General features: G+C 48.9%; 1 protein-coding gene across 1 annotated transcript in view; it reads right to left on the bottom strand.

Moving 5' to 3' along the window:
- ZNF618 (zinc finger protein 618) overlaps positions 1 to 25787 on the bottom strand; it is a 69127-nt gene that overhangs the window by 31029 nt on the left and 12311 nt on the right. Inside the window, exons 4-8 of the mRNA XM_066332572.1 lie at positions 23910 to 23948; positions 14444 to 14527; positions 8965 to 9054; positions 6859 to 6936; positions 5790 to 5879 (exon numbers count right to left, since the gene is read on the bottom strand). Coding sequence (XP_066188669.1) covers positions 5790 to 5879; positions 6859 to 6936; positions 8965 to 9054; positions 14444 to 14527; positions 23910 to 23948 — 381 coding nt within the window. The remainder of the gene's footprint in view (positions 1 to 5789; positions 5880 to 6858; positions 6937 to 8964; positions 9055 to 14443; positions 14528 to 23909; positions 23949 to 25787) is intronic.

Genomic DNA, 25787 nt, shown 5'->3' with positions numbered 1-25787 from the left:
CCCCTGGCTGAGACAGGACGCTCATTTCCAAAATCCCAGGAGACTTTACAGACCTTGACTGTAACTGGCTCTCACCTTCAGCAGCAGCACTGGGGACTGGGAGTGTGTACATTCACAGGGGTTGCAGTTCCAGGGGTTTTGATTCACTTGCTCTGACACACAGCCCCAAGTTGACATTTCCTCACGTCAGTGTAGTTCTGCAGGAGATTACGCACTGGTTTTCTCACAGCTTAGTCAGGATACTTCTCTGCTCGGTCTCCAGCCAAATAAATAGGCAGGAGGCTTGTTTTGCTCTCTGTACTTCCTTTCAATCTCCATGGATAATCCTCCTTCAGCTGCTGCCAAACTGCCAGCAAAAATGTAGTCAGATATGAAAATTTCCAGCTTGTGGATCATCTGCTTCCCATGAGGGCCGTTCCCACCAATGGCTGCTTTATTCCTCATCCATGCCACGAGAAACAGCCATCAGCAACTCCTCAGTGCCAGACAGAGAACATCACTGCACATCCTCTGCAGCCCAGATACTCCTCTGGGATCTGAGGACCAAAGTCTCAATGCTATGATGACCTCCAAAATTTATTTTTCTTCCTCCCAAATGAAACAAACAGTATGCCTTCAAACTGAGACCCCACAAAGAAGGCTGCTCCATCTGACACTAGGCAGAGAGAGAATTTTGAGCAGCAATACAAGACAGACAAAGGAATATCAGTTCTGGCAGTCTGGAGAAAGCTAACAGCTCTTTGGGAAAAAAAAATGTTCAGCCTGCAGTTCATCAGATACCAAATTCCCTCTGAAGGCTGAGCAACACAGGTAGAGAGCATCACACAGCTCCTCTCTGCTCTACTCTGGAAAAGTCACCTTCACTGTGGAACTCATGGCCTCAGGCTGATGAAATGGCCAAGACATTTCTAAAAAATGAAAATCTTGAGTTGCTGAATGGCCACAAAACTCTCCTGCCTCAAAATCTGAAGCAAGACTGGAGAAAGCACTGTGGGCAGCTGACCTGAAAACTGCTGCTGTGGAGCTTTTCAAACCCTGCCAGAAGGCAGCAGAGCCCTGTCCCAGTGGAAGCTGCAGTGATGTGGAGGGTGACTCTCACTGCATGGTCTGCAGTCAGCCAGCTCAGGGCTTTGTGCTGCAGCGCTGCAGGATGGCCCAGGCTCTGCTGAAGGACACACTGGATGCAGGAGATGCTGAGAACAGTGAGGGCTTCAGCCTGGCAGCAGGAAAAGCTCAGTCACTGCTGTGCTTGGTCAGCGTGGCTCCAGGGGAGCTCCCAGAGTGACACTGTGGCTGAAAAGGCTGAGGTGCTCCTTGGGGAGCAGTCAGAAATTTCCAAGGGGATCAGGAAGGCAGTGCCAGCTCTCAGATCCTTCCTGACCCAGTGCTGGTACCCACCCTGCCTGAGGGTGGAGAACAGACTGGAGAACACTCTGAGGAGACAAGAGGAGAACCAAGGGCCAAGAACAGCAGAGCTTATAATGGAAACAGAAGTCACTCCTGTGATTTAACCAGGGCCTGGAGAGCAGGTTAGGCCAGGTCTAGAAAGGACAAAAACTCAGTAAGTTAGTCCTCCTTCACTGAGTAGGCAAGGTTATAAATAGGACCCAGTGCTCAAAGCTGCAGCTGGCTAATTTTAGTCTTAATTTAGTGGAGGCAATAAGTCATCAAAATAATTACCTTATGAGATTGCTGCATTTTCTGTCACTCAAAAGCAAGATGAGATGTCTCTCTAAAGCATATCTATGTGCAATTCAACCAAGGCAATCCTACAGAATGTGTTTCTCCAGGCAGTCCAGAGATCACAGTGGTCCCTCCTGGCTTTCCTGGTTTTGGGAAGACCTGAAAGTCCATGACTGGAAAGCTGTGGCAGCAAGGAGAAAATCTGGCACACAAATCCACACACTACCATGATGCAACACCACAGCAGGGACCAGATTGTGTCAGCAACATCACTTTATCCAGGTAAAAATTCTGGTTAATAACTTGTGCATGGTATTTGTTTAGGAAGATCTTGTCAGGATGGGTAGGGAACCATTTTGATGGTTCAGATGGAATTGTACCATAACCTACAGAGAAAAAACTGTCCTCATTGAACGTGTTGGAAAATGATTCCTTAACAATGGCCTGAAATTCCATACTCTGAGCAAACACCTTGGCTATGGCAAACAGGTCTTTCCACAGGAAAATCCCTTTGCTCAAACCTATCAATTTTTTAATGTGTGTCTTTATACACACAAACAGGTGGAGCCTCTTGCTAAAACACTGTGGGATCAGACTGGAAAAAACACCTGAACTCATAGATTTCCCTCACTGAACTGGAGGGAGCAAAGATACACCATCCAGCTGGAATCTGGAGCTGGTTTTCCTGTTAGGCACAGCCTGTGTTGAAACCAGCTGTACTACCAAAATGGCAGCTGCCTTAATGAAACACTGCATTTAAGCACTTTGCATGAACAAATTGTATCCAGTGTGCACCCAATATGGAAAGGGATTGAGTAGCAAGCCTTGATGAGCTTCCTTGAGCATCTCAGGTGTCAGGGGGGGTGTAGGTTTGTCTGTCCCCTGTAGAGCCAAGAATGATCCCAGGGATGGCAAGGCCCATCCCACAGACCCTGAGAGAAGTGAGCAAGGCCCACAAGTGACAGCCAGCTTCAATCACGAGTCCAGGTCACCAGGAAGGTCATGGCAACAAGACAGGTGTGTGGCCACGTTGGCAAGTCAATCCACAGGTCAGCAGCAGGATCAGTTGTGGTGAGGTTAACCAGGAGCAGTAATCCTCAGCGAGGTCCAGGGTGCCCAGACAGGGTTGACATCAAGGTGGGAATGCAGCTGTGGGCTGGGGCACAAACCCATGGATCCACAGCCAGGTATGGGCACATCCACAACTGAGCTGAGACCAACGTCCTACAGAGCAGCCCAGGCAGGGTGTGTGGCTCAGAGCTGGGCTACAGCAGGAGGGTGGCTGTGGGCATAGCCCCATGTGGGACTGCTCAAGGCCTTCCAGAGCTCTGAGGACTCTCACGGCTCTGACATCACTTTAGATTTCCATCTTGGAGGCAGAGCCATGGAGAGCTGTGCTGGTCTTACTGCTCTCTGCCCATTCTTCTGTGACCCAGGAGTCTGAGGCCATATCTGCAGGTACCAGGCAGAGGTGAATGTACACTCCTGAGCCTGACTCACCAAGCTCAATCCCACTCCTGGTGCCTTTACAGCCAGTTCACATCCCAGGTACCCCAGGTTTTCTCTGCACTGCAAACTCATTCATTACAGAGTCACAGAATCTCAGATCGCTTTGGGTTGGAAGGGACCTTAAAGATCATTCTGTGGGCAAGGACACCTTCCACTATCCCAGGCTGCTCCAAGTCCCATCCCACTTCCAGGGATTCAGGGGCAGCCACAGCTTTTCTGATCACCCTGTGCCAGGGCCTCACCACCCAATTCCTAACTGGGTACTTGGAATTTCTTCCCAAAATCCCATCTAACTCCATCCTCTAACAGTGTGAAGACATTCCCCCTGCTCTATCACTTCATGTCCTGAACAATCCCTCTGAACTTTCAGAGCAATCCCAACAGCCCAGCCCCAGAAAACATGGTTCAAATCAGCTCCATCTTAGAGGGCAGCCAGAGCCTGAAGGAGGACAGAAACATCTCTGAACCCTCCCCCACGAATCTCCATTCAGAAATGTTTCTAAAACTGGGACAATGAATGTGCCTACAATCCACTTTTAGTTTTTGGAAACAGCCTCTGACAGCCTTGTTTGAAAGAGTGAATATGATGACAGAAACTGCATAAGAATATTATTTTTAAAGAGTTATAGCCCAGTTCTAATCTTATGAAAAAGCCCCTACTCCTCACTCAGAAAAGAGACCTTTGGAAGGTGACATTTGGCATTAACAGTTCCAGGGAAGCCCACAGCAGACCTGTTTTCCAGACAGATGTACTGGCCTGCCTGCCTTGGGAGCTCATTATGCCCTCTCCTCATCCTCAACCTCATCAGGGTTAGTGGCTTGTCATTGTAAATCATAAATCTTACTGGTCATGGGAACTAGGAGAGGAAAAAAGAGGTTAAAAAAGAAAAAAGAAAAGTTTATGGGGAGGGGGTTAAACCTTAGGAAAATACTATCTTGATCTGATCTTGAGTTAAAGATACTTGAAAGGTCTGGAAAGCCATCTGCACAGCTAAGGGCCTGCAGCAGGGGCAGCTTCTTTTCTTTTGCTGCAGAAACCACAGTGCAAGAATGGCTTCAAGCCCAGCACTCAGAAGCTGCCTCCTACTCCAGAACTGGCTCCCAGGAGCCACACAGCATCAGGCAGGAGCCTGAGCTGCCTCTGCCAGGAGAGGGGCAGGGTCTGTAGGGGGCCACTGGAACCGTAGGGCCCACTGCAGGCATATTCCAGACAAACACAGCTGGGGTTTCTTTTCTGCTAGACTGGAGAGTCTGGACTGGAACCCACAGCTCAGTTATTACTACAACTGGTTAGGAAGGTGGAAAGACCTCAGTGGTAATAAATCCCCTTGAAATGGGAAGCACTGGGAAGGTAAGAACTAGCTCGAGCTGAGCAAAGTCCCAGTGCTCACAGCACACTGCTCCTGAGCTCTCTGCAGGGGAAGCAGAGACCCCAGAGCCCTGCTGTCCAAGGGCCCCTCCATGGCAGAAGATGGAGCCACTGCTGGTCACTGAAGGTTTTGCTGAAGGCTGAAAGCACCTCAGTGAAGAGGTGGAGCTTCCAGGGCCAGGGAACCACAGGAATAACTGCAATGTGTGCAATCACAAGCACTGGGGCAGGTCTCTCAGCACGTAAGATTAACTTTGTGATGATGACGTTGGACACGTAATTTATGCCCTCCACCTTCTACCATGGTCCATATCCAAGCTTCAGAGAACTTGCATGGCACCTGTCAAGAGCCACCAAACCTTAAAGGCGACAGTCTGGGGGACCATGCTCCCATAAACCCAAGAGTGGCTCATTTAATCCCGTAGAAACCCGATTCCAGGTGATTTTGGGGTGGAAGCGCCCCCTGCCGGCTCATCCCTCCTCTCCATCATCCCAGCCCCTGGAGCAGCACAGCCCGGGCACCCAGCAAGGCTCGGGCACTGCTGGGAAAGGGGCAGCAAGTCCAGCTGTAAAAAACTTCTCTGCGGACTTTTAGAGTATTCAAATCCAGCAGGCAGCAAAAATTTCTCTCAACGTGTTTAGTGAAATTTGGCACTGAATTACACTGAATGAAGACATTAAGTCTCCCCCTCTGTGAGAGGAGTGCAGACCACAGTGCTGTGCAGTTTGCTGACAATTGCCTTGTCCTGAGCTCCCTGAAATAAATCATTTATCGAGTGTGATACTTAGTAGCAAGCTGCTGAGGTAATTTAAATGATTTTGAAACCAGTTTTAACTCACTGCTTGAAATAATTCCGCAGAAGCTCATAAGAAAGATGCTTCTTCCCTAACATGTATGTTCAGTTATTATTTAGGGCAGTATTAAGATGTTGTGCATTATTTCAGTTAAACAAGAGCCTAAACCATCAGCCCCACAAGGAACATGTAGAATCCCATGGACTGGGGTAGGAGCTCAGAGACCTTCCAGACCTAAAGTGTCCCTGGGAGAGGGGAACCAGCTCAGCTTTACAGTGCCCTGGTCAGCACATGATCTGTGTCCTGCCCGCTGCTATCCCACAGCTCCAGTGCAAGGATCCCCAAGAGTGCAGTCTCTCCTGCCAGCCTGGGGCTCCCCACAGCCCCTGGAGGTGCCAGTCTGCAGCAGGCCAGCCCTGCAGCAGATACTCACTGATGGGGGCATGCAGAGCCACGTGCTCTTGGTAGGGAGTGTAGTACTTGTACTGCTTGCCACAGAACTCACAGGTGTAATTTCCAGTTTCTGTGAAATGAATAAGGACAAAAGTCAGGAACACAACCCCCAGTTTCTTTTTTCAGAGAAACTGGTCAGGTGACACAAACATTCCTCATGCATGTGGAACTTGCCTGCCCTGTAATCCACACGTCTTTTTCCCAAGAAAGGAAACAGTTCAAAACAGAGGGATGGACCATGTATAAAAAGTCCAGTAGAACCGAACAAGCTGCAGATGATTACCTCAAAATTACAGCAAGTAAGTGTGCAAAACAAGGGAGAGAATCCAGTGTTAAAGTCTGTCTTACAGAGGACACAGTTCTGTCCTCTGCTTACAGAAAGTCTGGGAGGTGTGGACAACAGGAACAGTCAAACCAGGAAATGAACAGTCAAGTTCCAGCATTAGAGAACTTTTATTTAGGATTGTGGAGTCCTCTTGCAGGAGAAGAGGCTTTTCTGGAGTCAGTGTGCTCATTCCCGCTTTGGAGACACTGGAAATCATGGAGTGTAACCACACACTGACACCTCCTCCTCTTGCCAGTGCTGGGAGTACAGAACTAGCAGCAAGTTGCAAGATGAGGGAAAATCCATGGATAATTGATTGTTTCCAAAATTGAAAATTCAGAGAAATGCTCTGTCAAAACCTGATGTTCTCTCCGTTTCCCTCTGCTCTGTTTGAGGACCCACCATAAAGGCAGTGTGAATGAATCACCTGCCAGCTCTTAGTGCACCTTCAAGCCCTCTCTCATCCCTGCCAGACTGCTTTTCCCCTGAACTCTCTTCCCCTTCTCTTTGCAGAGCTCTTGAGCAGAACACATCACAAAGCTGCAGTTCTTAGGGCCAGGGCTGTTGGTGTTTGATGCTCATTTGAGCCTGAACATCTGTGAGCACCCAAACCCAAGCTCTCTCTGTAATCCAGTTCTTCCTGCTTTTTTTAGAGGTGCTGAGGCGAAAGGCAGGTGTGAACCCCTGAGCTTTACTTTTTATTTGAAACAATAATAACTCTTACTTGGCCCAATCTTCTGGAAGGGTTCGGGCTCCTCCTCCTTCACCTCGTCAGCAGCGATGACAGCCTGGTCATAGGGGTCTGCAAGAGAACAGAACCAGAGCACAGCTGACAACACCTCAGCTTTGCCTTCTACAGCTGCATGGGCATGAATGCTCCTGCACCTGTAATCATATTTCCATCTGGAACAGGACTGGAAGACAGGAATTATAAACCAGTGGCCCTTCTGTCTGACTTGCCCCTCCTTCTCCTCAGGTGCCCCAGGATTACCCCTGCTCCCAGCCACTAACTGGCCTTTTGGGAATTAATGCTTAAAAAATACAGAGAAAAACTGAATTAACACATTGCAAAGTCTGATCTGTATTTCCTGCTTTTCTTCCAGGGAATCTCCCCTCTAATGCTGCTATACTGGCTGACAGTGGGCATGGCAATGCATTCTGCAGGAACATCACCTAACAAATACCAACCTGAGACTTCTACCAGCTAACAGCACAGCTAGCAACAAATCACAACCCAACCCACTTTAGAGAAGAATTTGGTTTATACCTTGGACAATTTACAAGACCACCAAAGACATGAAACACCTGCTTCTTTGATTGTCTGAAGCCTGACCAAATGTATGTGCAACAAAAGCCTGGTATCTGGTAGGGCTGGGCAGCAACCTACTGGCTGTAGACACTGGGGAGGGAGAGAGGATGCTCCCTGTCCTGATGCAAAACTCCTTTGACTCTTACAAGTTCAGAATCGACCTGCTGTGTCTGAACTACTGAATGCTGGAAAAGATTCATAAAATAAAGCACACAAAGGAGCTCGGCTTACCTGCCCGGTTTTCTGGGGCCCCTTCCACACTAAAAACTAACACAGAATAGAAGAAGGAGGGGAAGAAACAAAACAGAAATTAAATCCTCTTAAATGGTCTTGTTTTCCTCCTGCATTTCACATACTGCTGCAGCACATTTCAGCCCCACTGAATAAACCAGGCTTTGTGCCCCAGTCCCTCCTCTTCCCAGCAGCATCCTCACAGGACCTGGTTGAGCATGCCCAGCCCTAAAACACACAGATGCTCAAGGCCTTTGTTTTGACCCTGACACAGCCCCATGTGAACTTCAGGTGCACAGCTGCCTCATCCCTGCGTGTGCTGCGACACAGCAGCCACATTCCCCTCACAGTGACTGGCAGTGCCAGTCATTTTCTGCTGGCTCCCACAGGAAGAAGGGAGCTGGCAGCAGTGCCCTGCAGGAGAACACTGGCTGCCCTTAGAAGACGTTCTGATGTCCACACTTCAGGTAAACACAACCATTTTTCTGGACAATCATATATTGTGAAAAACCACTTGCTCTTCTGAGACAGCCCAGTCATTCAAAACCTGTTGCTCTCCAGGCAGCCTCTTTCTAGAACTCTCCTTGGCCAAGTGAGGAACAGTATTGACAGGCTTGCAGCACACACCAGGAAGGTCTGGAGTATCTGTGGGCTCCAAGGTGAGGAGCTTTAGATGCTCAGTATGCAGGGGGCAGGCCAGCATGTTGATACTTCATTTCCCCTAGTCCAGAATAAAAACACTGCTTCTGGCAGTGGGTGTCTGCTTCTGTCTGGTGTCACCAGCCTAGGCCACTTGTACAATCACAGAGGAAAAAATGGCCTTTAAGGGCCACTGACAACTTCATCAGTTCACTACCACAGTAATTAGTAAGAATGAAACATTTCCCAACTCTGAAAATTTGAAATGCTTCACAAAGAAGTATGTTGGGAACAAACCTGTAAATTCAGAAACCAAAAAGCAACCAACTTCTTCCCAGCAAATAATCAGGCTGACCATTTACCTTGAGGCACTCAGTCCCAAGATCTCCATCCTAACCATGAACCTCCCTGCAGACACACTGCAAGGTCCCCAAGTCCCAGCACAGGTGTTTTGATGCACACAGAGAGAATCAGGCACAGAGAACTCCTTTCTGCAGTGCCTGTAGGCTGTGCCTCCATGGCAAAGACAGGTGACCCATCCAGTGCCACATCCTGCACACCACAGGCCACATGCTCCTGCAGAGCCACATTCTGCTTCCCCAAAAACTTTTCAGCCTAGTTCAGGTGTCTGAGTGTCAAAACATTACTCACCATCCACGGCATGTAGGTCTCTGTGCTCTTGGAAGCAGCTATAGTATTTATATTTTTTCCCACAAATGTCACAGGTGTACCTAAAATTGTCTGTAGGAAGAAGAAAACAGACCAGTTTAGAAACTCTGAGGTGAAAGGCAACACTGCAATCACCCTGCTCAATCAGGCACCCCCATGCACTGACACAGCCCACGTGCTCTGTCAAGTCTCTAAGGCACACAGACAACCCCACACTATATGGCTTGGGGCATATTCCGATTTATTTCCTCTTCACACAGCTCAGCTCTCCAGAGCAGACCCCACAGACCTCACAACACTGAGGCTGCAGGACAGCAGGCCCTGCTGGCATCTCCTTTGGAAGTTCAGGGCTCAGCAAGTTCAGGGACAAGCAAGTGCTGGTCAGGATGGGGACAAAGGGGCAGAACTAAACACAGAGTCAATGCATGAGCTGTTAGAAAGCAAAGCCTTAATACACCAACTCTAATGTGGACTGGATGTGAGCACACACTGTCTTCTCACTGTTTACTGATTCCCAACAGCACTCAGGATCCTGTCAGAACCAACAAACCCAGGAGAATCAACAATCCAGGGCATGCAGGACAGTAAGGTGATGCCTTAAGTTTTAGCTTTCATGTCTTTCACATTCTGTGCTGCCTAGGGGTGTAGTTCCAAGCCTCATATTAAGTGTTAGTAAGCTCTCTTCACCGAGTAGGTAGACAAAAAAAGCCCCTTTTCCTGCTAGAGACCAAGGACAACTGTTACAAGTTTCAGGCCCAAAAGCACAAACAATGGTGGACTGAAGAGAGAAAATAAGAAGGATGGGCCTTCACAATCTGAATCTGCAATTGGACAATTAAACCCCAATATGCAAATGGAGCAAAACTTATAAAAGTGTGAGACCTTGCGACCTGTTGTCCATTTTGGGTTCCCCTTGGGTGTAGCTTTGGCCAGACTCTTGTACCACCCAAGGCGTATCCTTAAAGGCCTTTTAATAAATACCTACTTTATTCTCTTAGCTCTGTCTAGTCTCTGTTTCAGGTCAGCCTGCCCAAGACATCGAAGGTGCTCAGTGAAGGGAGAACTGATGAAACTTGGTTTCATATCCATTTGTTCCCTACACCCCATCAGTTCATCCCAGCATCAACCAACCCTTCACCACAGCTGTGTGGGGCAGACAGATGCAAAACAGCCCAAAGTGTTTGTGAATCTGGTTTGTTCTGAATGGGGATCAGTGTCTTTAGCTCAGCTATCACATCCATGCAAGAGGAGGATTTCCCTGGTCACCTTGGTGGGGTGTTTCCCCCCTGTGCTGCCTGGCACACCCTGGGATACAGACTGCCCTCCCTGAGCAGTCACCTCACCTGTCAGATGACCCCAGGCCAATGGCTTGGTGCTGTGAGCCCATAGCAAAGTGGCAAACATAAAGTCCACGGCAAACACAGTGAAATATGTGTTTGTAAAGCCACAAAGGATCTCCAGAGTGTTTCCTTCCCACAGCAGGAGCAAGGAGTGAGGCAGCAGCTCCCAGGGCTCCACAGAGGACCTGCCATTCAGAAGCTTCCCTACAGCGTGTAGTTGTCTCCATGTATCCTTACTATCAGCAAAGTTAAAGCCTTGTTTTTACCTCTTCCATGCTGTGTTCAAACATACCAGACTGTGCACATTAAGTAAGCTTTTATTTTACTCCTTCATCACTTTACTTTCAAAATTACTCCATATTTTAAGCTAGGATATATTGGTATGGTGTAATCACTCACTTGAGTTCACCACTCAGTCCAGCAGCAGATGGGGTTCAGCACTAAATAAAGGATCACTGTCACCCTTTATTCAACGTGACTGTAGAAGCTGTGATGATCTAGCAGAGAAAAATGCCAAATCGAAATGGGGTGAAACACCTGGGCACTGGAACTTTACCTCTGTGACTAAAAAAAAAATCTGTATCTTAATCGGAGCACAGCAGTGCTAAAGTAGAGTTAAGGGGTTTTTAGAAGTCTAGGCTGGACAAGCAAAGAGAAAGGGACTCACTGCACAGACAATACCTGAGGGAGGTATTAATGGCCTGAGGGAGAGTAGGAGGGGCAGCAGAACACACCTGTGAGAACATTCCAGTGGCAGAAGCACTGGCAAGTCACATTTAACTGTGTTTGTTCCATTATGTGATCTTGTGCAAGCTCCTTCTGTGGTCACACAATGAGGGACTCCCTCTACCCTGGGCCCTCTCCCACAAGGAGGAAGATCTAATGATAGCTGCTGAGTATCTGAGTAGCTGCTGCAAACCCCCTGCCTCCCTTCAGTTAGCACAGTCAAGTAGCAGAGAAACTCCTAACTTGGCATCAGCAGTCAACCCCACCTCGATGAGTGTCCCCAAAGCAAGGAACCAACCTCCTTTCTCAAGTGCAATGAGCTCTACAGGACCAACTGAAGATTAACTCTTCAAAGGAGTCCCAAAGACCAGACACTTTCACATTCAGAGAAGAAAAACTATTATGGCCTTAGTTTGGAAGAAAAGAGCTCAGTAGATAAAAAGACTTGCTAGAACAGAAGAAAACTAACTAACACCATTTCACAGGGCCAGGCATGGATGGCTACCTGTGGTCCCTGTCACACAGGGGCGATCTCACTGTCCCCAGCAGAGCCCATGCTGGGTGTGGGCACCCACGCTGGGCAGTGCAGGGAACAAGGGACAAGTGTAACAGCACAGCCCGGGAGAACAGGGGTTAGTGTTGTTAGGGGACTGTCCCTACAGGCAGAAGGATCTCCAGGCATTACAGAGAAATAAGAATTTGTTCCATCTGGTCCAGCTTGGCACTGATCTTCTGGGCTCTGTAGCAGAGAACAAAGAGTGCCCAGCCTCAGAGACAGGAGCTTTGCAGAGAATTCACAAAGTACCAAGAGCTGCCCATGTGCATCCAAGCTTTATCTCTCTGAACAACAGTTCCTGTTCAGGCTGCTCCCAAGAGCCAGACCTTCTCCTCCTCACCCAATAAAGCCATCTCTGCTGACAGCCTTCGAACCCGTCCGGTGCTGAGCCTAGCAGACAAAGCCTTCCTAGCAAGAAACTCCTCGCAATATCCAGTACCTGTAACACTTGCAGTCCTTGCAACAGTTCTTGTAACAGTCCTTGCAAGGGACTCCAGGCGCTGAGGTGTGGCTGCAAGCCCACACTGAAACCCTCACTAATTCCTCACTTTCCTAAACCTCTGGAGAGATGGATCCAGGCACAACCAAACTAACAAGACCTAGGCAAGTCTGCTCAGATTCAAACTCTCTGCTGTCATCAGGGGCTCCATCTTAAGGCTCCACCCAAAGCACAACCACAGGAGCAGGCACGGACACTCCTCAGCCCCCCAGCACATGGGTTCAGTGCTGCCCTTACTGGTGTTCACATCCTTGCTGCCAGCTGAGCAATCACCCTGCTGCAAACACAGACCTTCAAAATGCTCCAAAGGCATCTGGTCAAACTCCAGAATGCAGCAAGTATCATTCTCCTTCATGCTCAGGAGCCTTTCCAACAGGAGCAGGGATTCCAGAGAGAGGCCAAGTGAGTACCAGCTGCACTTCTTTAATCAGCTCACAATTTATCTTCAATACACAGGCCAAAATAGAGCACCTCATCTCGCTAGTAGTAGAAAAGGCAAGGCACAGCCACGTTTCAAGGCAGCACCTCAGCTATAAAGGACTGACAACATTCAGATGGCAAATGGGCAGGTTTTTCAAGTATCCCAAGAAATTAACCCCACAAGGTCTGAAAGAAGTTTTGGCCCCTCTATTTGCAAGTGGAGCCTAAAAAAAAAAAAGAGAGAGAATGAGCTGCTCTTCTCTCCCATCTCCAGGAGCTGCTGCCAGCTGGCTCCTGTGGTGTGTTCAGCATTCACCAGGACTGGCTGAACACCCTGCCTCAGGGCTGAGCTCTGCTCTCTTCCCAGGTCCCACATTCAAGATCTGGAGAATTTTTGTTGGTTTGATTCACATATTCCCCAGAGAAGGAAGCACATATTTCATTTTGGCAGGAAAGAGAGGGCAGAGAACACATGCCCAGAAATAGCAGCCAGAACAAGGCACTTCTTTCCTTAGGACCCTTGGCCTCAGTGGATTTTGTTTTGGAAACCCAGGAAGGGAATAAGAGCAATCAGAAATGTATTGAAAGGTTAGGAGCTCTGCATCACTAAAAATACAGCTAGAAATACAGATTACCTAACCTGCCCTCCTAAGTGCAGGAATACCACAAAAGCTGGGTACAAACTGGTTCCCACTGGGCTCCAAGAGCTCTGCACAGCATCCCAGAAACCCAGACTGGAAACAGTCCCATCCAGCTGACACCCCTGCAGCGCTACCAGCACAGCCCATGAAGGGTCCCAAACGATGAGCTCTCCCCACAGCAGCTGCAGGAGCTCCTTGAGGACTTATCCAAGGTGAAGAACAATTTTCACCTGGCCTAGAATTCACACTGAGCTTTCAAATGGCAGAAGGCACAAAAGGTACTTGACAGAGGAGCTCTCTCAGGAACTCACGCTCTGCAAATACCCTGGAATCCTACTGATCCTTCTCTTGCAGAGCACTGCAGGAACTGCAGTCTAGGAGGGACAGCCTCCACACGTGGAAGGGCAAAACTGTTGAACGTAAACAGATCACAACAGCCTGCTGAATTCTTCTTAACATCCAGAAGTGCTGCAGGTTCCAGCCAGGATAAAAGCAGGGAAATTAGAACAGGGCAGTCTGGACAGCACTGCTTGTCCTGCTCCATGATCAGGGTGCTTCCTTTGCACCAGCGGGTTTGGTAATGGCAAAGGGAGCACCTAACATAAGGAATTCTATTCTAAATCATACATCCTATGACAATTCCACATTCCTCATTTACCTTGGCAAAAAAGGTTTCCCAAACATGAAGTCTAGGAGCAGCTTTAAAGGGGAGAGGCTGGATTCTTACAGCTGCAATACATTTATGTCACCTCGCTATTTGAGGCTGTGATGTTTCTGGCCCAAAAATGCTTTCTGAGTGGGACTTAAGTGACCACAAAGTATCAGCATCATCCCTCCAGCTCTGGGCAGTGGATCACAGGACAGTCGGTGACATGCTCTGATCCTTGGTTTCACATTCCTTGTTTCCTGAAAATCTGCTGGCAGATGCTCAAGTCCTGCTGGTGACAAACTCAGGGCTGGAGCTGGGGAATGGCTCCGTGGCAGTACCCGGAAAAAGCATCACCTTTCCTGGGAAATCTGCCTCACTGGAAGGAACTATGAGTAACATCAACACTCTTCAGGAAGAGCCAGTCCCCATGACTAATCCACCTGATGCAAAGAAACAGGAAAGGATGGCATTTTCTGAGGAACATGCTGCATGCTTCCCACTGGGAAACAGCTTTCCAAGCTGTGTCCAGGGCACACTCTACCTGAACAGCCTCCCCAGAAGACCCAGAGTGCAGCTACTGCTTCCTTACAACACATCAGGGAAAAAAAACAAAACATCTGGGACCCTCACTTGTTTCTGTGGATTCCACCCAGGGCAGCACAAAGACAGCTCTGGAGAGAGGCTTCTTCTCCCTTTCCGCAGCCAGAGGGGCACCTAGATGGAAAGGAACATATTTATGGCTTCCTAAGCTGGCAGGACATTCCCCGCGCAGGCTCACAGACAATTCCCTTGAGCTGAGCCTTTGGCATCTTCAGAGGATTCCTTCCAGACTGGCAGTGAGGAGGGGCAGAGACAGAGAGGCTGCAGACAGGAGCACACACCTCCCTCTCCTCCCCACTGGAACTGTGCCTTGCACACAGGTTACAGCTTTACAGCGGCATTTTACAGCCAGGGACAGAGCCGCCAGTAAAATCGGCTTCAATTTACTTCAGAACTCTACTTAAAGGTGTCTAATGGCAAAATTCCTTGAAAAGGGAGCAGGACTGAGCCCAAAGTCAGCAGCAAACCCCTAAGAGGCTTAAAGTACCCAGAGTTACATTAGTACGGATTAAATAATAATAAAATCCAGAATTCTGGAAAGGACAGAAACCCTTGCACACAAAGGCACAAGCCAGATCCTAAGTGGGGTAAGGAAGAAATTTTCCCTGTGGGAAAACTATTCCAGTATCACTCAGTTCACAATCATTTACTTCCTTCCTACAAACATCTGGCCTCTGTCAGGAACACAGGAGACATCAAGGAACACACTGGATTAACACTGTGCTTCCCATGCTTCACACAGGGACATCCTTGGGATGCAAACTGCCAAGCCAGGAATAATCCCAAACCCTTACACAGAGGGCTCAAATCCCCTGAAATGACCCAAAAATTGCTGTAAGGTGCTGGCTCACCTTCCAGCTGGCAAAGGGCCAAATGACTGGTGAGAGGGCATGGAGCCACAGGCTCAGGTTTGCCTTCTCCATGGAGGATTCCAGAGCCCTTCAGCTCCTGAGAAGAGCTGATACAGGTGCAGTCAGGACCTACGGGGCTGAATTCACCTCACAGCAATTTTTAAGCTTTCAAGTCGGTGGCCAGAGGAATCTATAATATTTGTGATATTTTATTGAAACCATGTGTCAGCTGCATGTATCTTAATGGAGATTTAAAGGCACACCATCCAGGCCTGGATGTAATCTCACCAGGTTTGGAAATTTGATGCCAGATTAGCAGGAATTTCCCTGCACAGGGGAATAGCCTGGTTTAATTTCTGAGAGAATGAACCCTTGTTCAGAACAGTCTGATAGTCACAAACTATTATATTTTTAAAAAATATTTCACTGGATGCTGAGATATAAAATACATTCTCAGGATGTTATACATGAAAGAATTTCCTTCTCCCTCAGTTAGAAGTATGCTCAGGTTGAATCCAGACAATAAATATTAGCCATTTAAAGCAAAAAAAATTAATATTTTATAATTATCCCCCAAATCAGCATTATGAAGCAGGATATTGAGGTTCCATGACAGAATTCAGACACATAAGATGACGTAACAACATGAGCAGATCATGTCTTATCCTGCCTCATTCTGGTGTCACTTCAGGGCAGGGTTGGGTTCTTTTCTCCAGAGGTTTAGGAAACTGCATCTCTCATTGGATATACCAGGGATGTATTTCTGCCCTCATTAAAACTCTCCTGGCACCTTGAGGACAAACTGAGGGATGACCAGAACAGTCCAGGATTACTAAAATTCTTATCCTTTTTTTATTGAAATAAATATATTTCTCTATCCTTTTCCTGCCTAGGAACTTTCTAAGATACTTGTTTCCAAGTATTAACATCCAGATTTCTGTAAACGTGGTCAATTTGGGCAGCAACTGAGAAAGAATTGCATCTTAGCAATTTTCAGTGTAAGATCATATGAAGATCACAGAATTATGGACAACTTGAAAACCTCATCTTCTAAAATCTCTGATTAAAATTACCCAGAGAGACACTGCTCCTCTTGAGAACTATGTAACTGCAGGATTTGCAGAACATCAAACCCTCCAGTGTGTGTCCTGTTCCTGAGCACATCTTTGAGACTTGGATGGAAACACCCCAGACACCCAGGAACTGTTCCAAATTTCACTCACCTCAGACAGAGGAGAGGTCACAGAACTATAAAATATTCTGGGTGGCAAGGGACCCACAGGGATCACCCAGTCCAGCCTCTGTCCCTGCCCAGAGCCCCACCAATCCCACCCTGGGCATCCCTGGGTGTCCAAAGGCTCCTGGAGCTCTGGCAGCCTCGGGGCCGTGCCCATTCCCTGGGGAGCCTGGGCAGTGCCAGCACCCTCTGCGGGGAGAACCTTTCCCTCATCTCCAGCCCGACCATCCCCATATCTTAGGATAAGTATCTTCAATATCTTGGGTTTTAAACTCAAAATTTCTTCACACTGCAAATCCCTGACCTAAGATTCTTATTATTTTCTGCATTCCTCCTTCTGCACTGAAATTTATCATCCTTGGTCTCAGCCCACTGGTCACTTACATGTGCAGATGAACATATTCATCTCCTTGTTTGGCAAATGGGAATCTAAAGAGACTTTACCTACTTAAAATGCAAACACATTAGGAAAATAAAATCCATTTTTACAGTTCTCCCCAAGGAGGAGGAGAATTATTAAATAAGAGCACTGGGAAAATGAATCAGGCAGTTGTAAATGATTCACGGGTCACTGTGGTGGCTGCACGTGGGTGTGCACACACAGCATTCACTGTATCACACTTTTCACTGGGGAAGGTGTCAGTGAGCACAACAAAGCAATATCCTGGGCTTTGCTCTGCTATCCCCCAGAAAAGTAAAAGAAATCAAAAGTTACATTTTGGAGGAAACATTTATGTTTAAAGGAAACATTTATGTTGCAAATTAATCAAGAAACAGAGATGCTAAAGGTTCTTTCTCAACCATAACTTAACACCAGCAAACCACCTCCGTATCTTCCTATCCGTCGGAACATTACAAACACCACATCCTGTATGAATAAGGTGTGGGCAAGAAAACCTTAATTTTGACTATATTAATTTCATGGTTTAAATTCACAACCCTCCAAATCTTTTGCACATGCAAGGCGTTAGCACTGTGCCTCCACAGTTAACATTTGCAAGGCACATTCCAACCCACATCCCTGCTTCTAACCTTTCACTGCTTTTCCAAACAAATTCCTTCTCAGGCTGAACTTTCTCACACTTAGTCAGAGCCCAAAGGGGCATATGTTTTTAAAAGATCAGATCAATCATTTTTATTTATGGGGTTCTGAAATATTTACTGGGTATTCCATTCTGGAAAAAAAAAGCACTACCATTTTTCCTCACTATAATTGCAGTGGAGGCACACATGGATGTACACCTGTGCCCAGGTGATGAGTTTGAGGGCATCTGGCTGAGAAAGAAAAATATTCTGTTTGCTGCCTTAGACCCAGTGAACATTAGTGACCCCCCCTCACCAAGTCTCCTGTCTTAGCCCAACACCCAGGTACACACAATAAGTAAATATGAGCAGCTACAAATGGGGAAGAAGAAAGTAAACCCAGGATGTATTTAGATGAAATTTTCAAAATTAGTTCTTCTGAAGATCATTTTGGCACCTCTCGCTACCCTATTTATACTTCAAAGCAGTTCTTTTTAACCCTGTGACACTGCAGCAGGTGCTGTGCAACCCTGCCTTGGGATTTGCTCCTGAGCTCTTCATCAGGCTGTGTGGTGACATTGTCTGACAAATTCTAATGACCAATTTTGCTTCTCCTGCAGCCGGAGGGTGGTCTGAAACACCCAGATATAGCTGTACCTGTAAGATGGTATCTGTGATTTTCAAAAATCACTTTCAGGCAAGGAAAAGGAGATCAACACAAGAGAAAAGCCAAGAGACACAAAGAAAAATCAGGTTGTGTTATTTGGGATCAGTTGGGATTTTGTGGGATGTGGCCCAGGAGTTTTCAGGCTGTGGGGCTGGTCACAGTGAGCATTACTGCTCTCTGACAGCTGCTCCTGTTTAGGCCAGGGTTTAAGGCAGGAGAGAAGGAGGCTGTCAGGGATGCTCTGGGCTAACAGACAGGATCTGTATGCTGGGCTCTGAAGCATCTCCCAGAATGGGGAGGCCACTGGAGAGCTGTGCAGGACTAACCCGATGGCAGCCTGAGCACTGGGATCTGCTTCTGAGAAACAGCACGAAATCCAGCTGTGCCTCCTGAACAGAACTGCATGTACACAGGAGCAGGAAATGGAGACAGAAAGGCTGGGATCTACCAGCAAACAACCATTAGTGGTCTTCCAGCCTCCAGCAAACGTCCCTGAATTTCCATAGTAACAACTACAACACCCCAGGAATGGAAGCAAGCAGAGCAGTAAAAGTGGCTTGTAGTGGAGCTGGTTTTCCATGTTGTTTTCCTGCCCACCCCCCAGATGGTGTCACAGTACAGCCTGGGAACACAGCCTGCCTTAAACTGCAACTTGCTTGTGATGGTCCTCAAAAACGGTGTTACCAGGGAAAAATCACAGTGCAACCCCCACTGTCAGCAAGCTGTCCTGATTAAGCCAGCCTGACTGACACACTGGAGATCAAGGCTCCCAAAAACACCACATCCTGATTCTTCCCACTTTTAACAGTGTTTTATTTAAAGAACCCAGAAATGGCAGGCTTCTTCCTTACAATATCAATCAGCACTACTCCCCCAGACTCAGGAATTCTCCCCGGGAAGAAGATCACTCATGAAGTCCCAGATCACAAACCAGAGACACCTGAAGTTAATGCATCAGTGGTACTTTGAGATACCTTCAGCTTTGAGCAATCCTTCCCTGGCCATTTCCCTGTGCAATTTCTGGTTTCTTTCCCGGGGCACAGAACTGCAATCCAAGGGTTGTGCCCAGCTTTAACTGGGCTGCAAACCCAGGGACCTGCATTTCATTCCATTGACACTCACCCATTTGTCACCTCTGGCAAGTCACTTTTTTCCTGTCCTGCTGCTTCCTGCCTGCCTGCAGAATTCCCAACTCCTCTGAGAAGTGACCCAAGGCTCAGCCAGGCGAAGGGCTTAGAACGACTATGGACTGGGAGCACTACCTGCTGTATCTGTTAACATTTGGTATTTTGGCATCGAAAGGCCATTGCTAAGGTGAAATGAGGCAAGTGTCATATTAACATTTGTGAGAGCAACTTGAGTTCTGCCCTGGGCTGGTCTGAAGAGGCAGGGCACTGTAAGAAAGAGCAGCAGTGAGTAGGCAGAGCAAAGCTCCAGTGCCTACACACTCTCAGGTCAACTTCATGGGCAACCATAAAACTCAGTTCCCCTTCAAGCTCTGCAAGTCAGTTATGGTCACTCTGAAGATCTTCTTGTATGTAAACTCCTCTTTCCTACAGAAAAGGATGGCACCACACTCCAACTGAATATTCCAACCACAGAACCAGAATCCCAGACTGCCTGGAGTTGGAAGGGATCTCTAAAGATCACCTTGTTCCACCCCATGCCATGGGCTGGGACACTTTCCAATGTCCCAGGGTGCTCCAAGCCCCAGTGATCAGCCTGGCCTCAGACACTTCCAGGGATCCAGGGGCAGCCACAGCTTCTCTGGGCACCCTGAGGGCCTCCCACCCTCCCAGGGAACAATTCCTGCCCAATATCCCATCTAACCCTGCCCTCTGTGGTTCTGTAGCTATGTCTCCAATCTGGGACATGTGCACTGGACACAACCCACTGAACATACCCCTCCCCAGCCCCTGGCACAGTGCAAACACCTGCTCAGGTGAGAGGAGCCCCTGCCTCAGCTGTGTCCCTGCCCCTGCTGAGCCCTGGGCCCCCTCCTGCCCCTGGGTTTATTCAGCAACCTGTCCGGGTGCCAAGAATGTCCTATGGAATGTGAGCAGCAGGAGGGAGACTGTTTGTTCCAGTCTGTAACTCCCCTAAACATGACTGGAATTCCCATGGAGAATGAGAGCACAAGGCCCAGCCCAAACACCTTCCCTGAGGACTTCCCAGAGTCTGGAGCAAACCACACAGGCATGTGAGCATCTCAGGAAAGACCTCCAGACTCTTCTATGGGAACAATCAGTGAGCCAGATGTTGAACTAGCCACAGCTGTCTAGGAAAAGATACCAAATAGTTTATTCAAAATCACCCTCTTCTCTTCCTCGCCCCTGCCAGTTAAAGTTGTTAGCAGTCAGGCAAGTATCTTTAGTTGCATTGTGAGTTGCATTGTTTTCTTCTCTCTCATGTGGGAATTCTGGTCTTGGACCCTGAGCCAAGGCTAGAAAAGCAGGTCCCAAAACCATGCAGCAGTGTCACTGTGAGCACATCCCCTTCTCACCACCACAGAGCTGTGTGGCTCTTCAAGAATGGATCCAAAAAAATAAAGGGAGTCCCAGAGAAACCATCTATTGACTATAAATCCCAAAGGCTGAAAATAACCAACTAAATGTAACAGTTCTTCCTCAAGGGAGTCTTCAAAGTGCTTTCCCAGCTGGAAAGTCTAAACACAACTGTCTCCTCTTTAGGAAGGCAGAGAACAAACAAGAGATCTCAGCTGAGTTCCAGCTGGCCCCACAACTCCTTCCTCCCAGGAAGAAAAAAGCCAGAATGGGCCTTCCCCCAACAGCCCCTCAGACCTGAAGGCAAGGGCACATTCCAGCACAGCCTCACCCACCAGTCAGTCCCTTGTCTTCCCTGCAGCCCAGGGAGCACAGCACAGGAACTGAACCACAGGCCGGGTGGCAGCAGCTGAGATGTCACCTGACACACAAAGCTGCCTTCACCAACACTTCCTGGGTGACCACTGGTGGCTGTGAGTCACAGCTGGCTCCAGCAAGTGACCCTGGAGAAAATCTGAGGAGCTTTTCAAACCCTGCAATTTGTGATGTGAACTAATGTAGTATAATGTAGTTATAGGAACTAATCCAGGGCCCCACTGCTGGTCAAGAGACTCCTCACTCACAGGTTCAGGATGGATGCAATCCATGCCACACAGAGAAACAAAGGAGAGAAAACAACACTTTCCTGTATCCCTTAAATACTGAGAAATTTTGGGAGAGGGCAGCAAATCATGCCTGCAGAGACCATGAATGTAGAGGTTTCCCAATGAGATAGAAATAGCAGAGGAAGATTGGAACAATGCAGACATCTGTATAAGAGAGGGTGTAAACAGCCAGATAGGGTCACAGAGGAACAGCAGAGCAGCAGCGGGCAAAGCAAAAATAGCAGGAAAGGAAAGATAAATAAAAAATTCCTAAAATATATTAGAAGCAAACTGACTGACAAGGAAACAAGAGAGCCATTGAGTGCAAAAATGAGAAGAGACATGCAGAAGCAACTAGGGTAGGCCAGGGATTTATTCCAGCCTCAGAGGGGAAGGCACAGAGAGGAAAGAAGAGAGCGAAGTTGTTTCCCTGCAGCACAAGGAGGTAAGAGGAGGATGACTCCGTCAGGAAATGACAACCATGTGTGCTTAGGCACAGCAGCACCGGCCCAGCCATCCCACATCCACTCTGCAGGACAGGTGACATGTCCAGGCTCTCTCCAGTAGGGCATGGCCACAGTGGATCCTTCCTCCCTTTTCCCTACCCCACCGCTCACCATGTCCCCATTCTGCTGGCTTAGTTTTGCCTCCACCTCTCTCAGCTAGATGAGGCTGTTTTTGGATATGAGTGTGGCAGGTAAAAGGGGGTCAGTAACTCCTGCATGGGAGCTGAGGCTGGACCCTACATGGAGATGGAAGCAGTTCCTGCCCCTCCTGCTGCTCCCTGCTCCATCCCCAGTGCCACCACAGCAACCCTTCAGAACCCTGGTGTAAGGAGCAGCTGCTTCTTGCTGTTCTCTCCCAGAATTCTGCCCATGATGTTCCCTTCTCCCCCTCTCTCTACGACCCAGACACCACAGAAGAGACAGTTACATCCACAGAAGTCCTTCTATAGCTCCAACAACATCGAGTCTGCCCACACAGCAAAGGTGCGAGCCCTCATGTCTTTTTCTCTCTTCACACCTCACTCTGCCCTATCTTTTCCAGCCAAAAAAGTTCCCACAACAGGTGGGGAGAAACTGACTTATAGAAAAAAAAAAAAAAATCTCTCTTTGCACAAGGTGGTTCCCAAGCTCTGGCAAAAGTACCCAATACCCAAACAGCAAGCCCAGGATGCACACAGCCTAGCCCAGAACATAGCAGTGCCTGCCAACAAAATTCATTACGAGGGAGCCAGGAGATGAGCCTGTAAAGCCTCAAAGTAAGTAAAACACCAACAGGCAGCTGAGCAATGACTGAAAAAGAGACACCAAAGGAGGTGACAGGAGCCTGGGAAGGAGTTTCCATGCCCTGCATGGAGCTGAACTCTGTCAAGGGAAAGGCTCAGCTGCAGAGCCCAGGTGCCCTGTGAGCAGTACACTGTGTGTACACACTCATGTGAGATGGTTGCTTGCTACTGAGATGTTTTAGCTCTGGGCTGAGGACCTCCATTCCCCACCTGCAGTGAAGTCAGTCCTGCTTCCTTTTGCAGACAGAAAGCCAAGACCCCCCCTAGGCTAATGCCAATTGTTCACCTATCACAGAACATGGGGAAGAAAGTGTTCAGAAAAGGTGGTCTGGTTGTACTTTTTATTTTTCTTTACTATTTATCTAACATTTCTATACCCACCCAGGGTAAGTTTGGTGCTTCCAAGCTGCCGTCTGCAACCACCAATGTTGGGAACTTACCTTTCCAGAGGGAATCACGGCTCTCACCTAACACAGAGCAAAACCCAGGTGGGCAGAGACCTCAGGGTATCTCTGATCTGACCTCCTGCTCGAAGCTGGGTCTGCTCCGAGCTCAGTCCTGGTTCCTCAGCACTTTACCCAGGCTGGTTTGGTAAACCCCCGAGGATGCAGGACACACCGCTGTGGGCGGGCTGCTCCACAGCAGGAGGGAGCGCCGCTCCTTCAACGCCGGCCCAACCTCTCTTCTCTCCGCTTCATGCCCGTTATGGGTCAGTTCTGTCCCCGGGAACTGCTGGGCTCCATCTCCCCCCTCAGCCCGCCCAGAGGCCATGGGTCTGTCCCCAGCCCTCTGCTCAGCCGTGCCCGGCTCCGCTGTCCCTCCCCGGGGCTGGGGCACACACCCCGAGCTGCACTTAGGGTTTAACAATCACACCGGGCTGCACGCCGCCAGAGAGGCCGGCAGTGCCCTGCCCCTCCCCGGCAGAGCAGGCGGGGGCAGCTCCGCTCACGGTCCCCTCACGGCGGGCAGCGCCCGGGAACACGGCGGGGGGACAGCGACAGCCATCTGGGCTGCGGGGCCGTGAGGGACCGTGCCGTGACAGACCCCGAGCCGTGCCGTGACAGACCCCGAGCCGTGCCCGCGGCCCCGCCGTGCCCTGAGACACCCCGAGCCGTGCCCTGAGACACCCCGAGCCGTGCCCGCGGCCCCGCCGCACCGTCCCGCCGCCGCCGCCATGTCCGCGGCGGGCCCGCCCCCTGCCGGCCGCCCGCGGTACCACCTCGGGGAGCGGGACCCCCGCCCGGCCCGCTACCCCCGGCCCTGGGCCCTCCGCTCTACTTACTGCCTTGTGAGGCTCCTTCCCCTGAGGCAGCTTCGGTGTCTGCAAAGAGAAAGAGCTGCGCTTAGACCCGCCGGTCGCACTGTCCCGGCCCCCACCGCCGCCGCCTCCATCTCTCCCTCGCTCTCCGCCGCCCTGCCCGGCCCCTCGCGGGACAGAGTGGGCGGTCGTGGGTAAAGCGCAGCTGCCCCTGGTCACATAATGGTCCCAGCTGGAGGGGACACTAAAGCCCATCGCCTTCCACCCCAGCCATGGCAGGGACACCTCCCACTGTCCCAGGTCACTCCAATCCCCAATGTCCAGCCTGGCCTTGGGCACTGCCAGGGATCCAGGGGCAGCCACAGCTGCTCTGGGCACCCTGTGCCAGCCCTGCCCACCCTGCCAGGGAACAATTCCTGCCCAATCTCCCATCCAGCCCTGCCCTCTGGCACTGGGAGCCATTCCCTGTGTCCTGTCCCTCTGTCCCTTGTCCCCAGTCCCTCTGCAGCTCTCCTGGAGCCCCTTGAGGCCCTGGAAGGGCTCGGAGCTCTCCCTGGAGCTTCTCCTCTCCAGGTGAGCACCCCCAGCTCTCCCAGCCTGGCTCCAGAGCAGAGGGGCTCCAGCCCTGGGAGCAGCTCCATGGCCTCCTCTGGACACAGTTTGTTAAAATGCAAAGTGCTGAGAACCCAGGACAGCAGGCAGTGAACAGCGCACCCGGCTCAGCTCCCGGGATTTGGCAGAGCCGGCTCCAGCACCGTGCCTGCCCACCCTGCACAGGCAGGGATGGCAGAGCCTCCACAGGAGACAGGCCACAGGAATCCCCCCAGGGTGACTCTGTCCTGGCCTTACTGAAGGCAGAAGTGAGAGAAAAGAAGGGGAAAAAAGCTCCCTCCACTGTCGAGTGTGGGATTGCAAGAAGCACAGAGCAGAGATCATATTCAAGCCCTAAATGAACGCAACAGGCAAAGCTGGAGCTGGAAAATAAACCCCAAAGTTACAAGTCAAGGATCATAAACGATTAGGATTTCCAAGCCAGTTTGAAGTGTTTCATATTCATCCTAAATTACATATACTGTATGTCACATTATCTAATAACGTAACTGTGCTGCAGAATATTCCATATGTCTGTTGGAATGATGTTTGCACTGCACTGGAAACCACAGCTGCAGAATGGCACAGTGGTTTTGAATTTAAAATTTCCAACCTGAAGTACTGAGCACTGTTTGCATTTAATTTCCTTATTTCTTAAAAATAATAAAAACAAATGATTGTGGGTTTGTGAATTTGTACATTTCTACTTGATTAACCTGCCTGATTAGATCATTTTCCTAGGCAACAGTATTAATTTGGCACAACTTTATAAACTCAGGAGCCAGATCAGAAACCCTCAGTATCAGATGCAGAACCTGACAGCAAAGCCCAGGGTTTTTCCATAGCTGCTACTTGTTTGAATTCCCACCCATCATTCAAGAAAAAGCAGCATGGCACAATCGATTTATGCAAAATGCTGTTTTGGTGTTCACAAGCAATGGCATAAACAAACCATAAAATATATGCACTTTTTAAATAGCTTTAAAAAGTACTTCAGTCAAATTTAACAAGAATCAGGCAACACACAAAATTTGAGGAACAGCCATTTCTCAACTGCATCAAGAAATGTTGTTACTCCTAGTCATATGACTAAAGTATTCATTAATTTAAAAAACACCAACTAAAAATCCCCTTACAGCCCACTCTATATCACCTTTGAGGTCAGGCCAAGTAATTACAGTTGTGAAACAAAAGATGAATTTCTGAGAAAGTTGCAAAAGTCAGTAAGAATAGGGAGGTGGGCAGGGAAGCTGGAAAATGTGCCAGTTAACTCCTGTGTCCCAAGAAACTTTCTGCATCTCATATGAGTAT

The sequence above is a fragment of the Sylvia atricapilla genome, chromosome 19 (assembly GCF_009819655.1).
Source record: "Sylvia atricapilla isolate bSylAtr1 chromosome 19, bSylAtr1.pri, whole genome shotgun sequence".
NCBI classification, from domain to species: Eukaryota; Metazoa; Chordata; class Aves; order Passeriformes; family Sylviidae; genus Sylvia; species Sylvia atricapilla.
The sequence above is the reverse complement of the archived record's forward strand: the minus strand, read 5'-3'. Positions and strand labels throughout refer to the sequence as shown.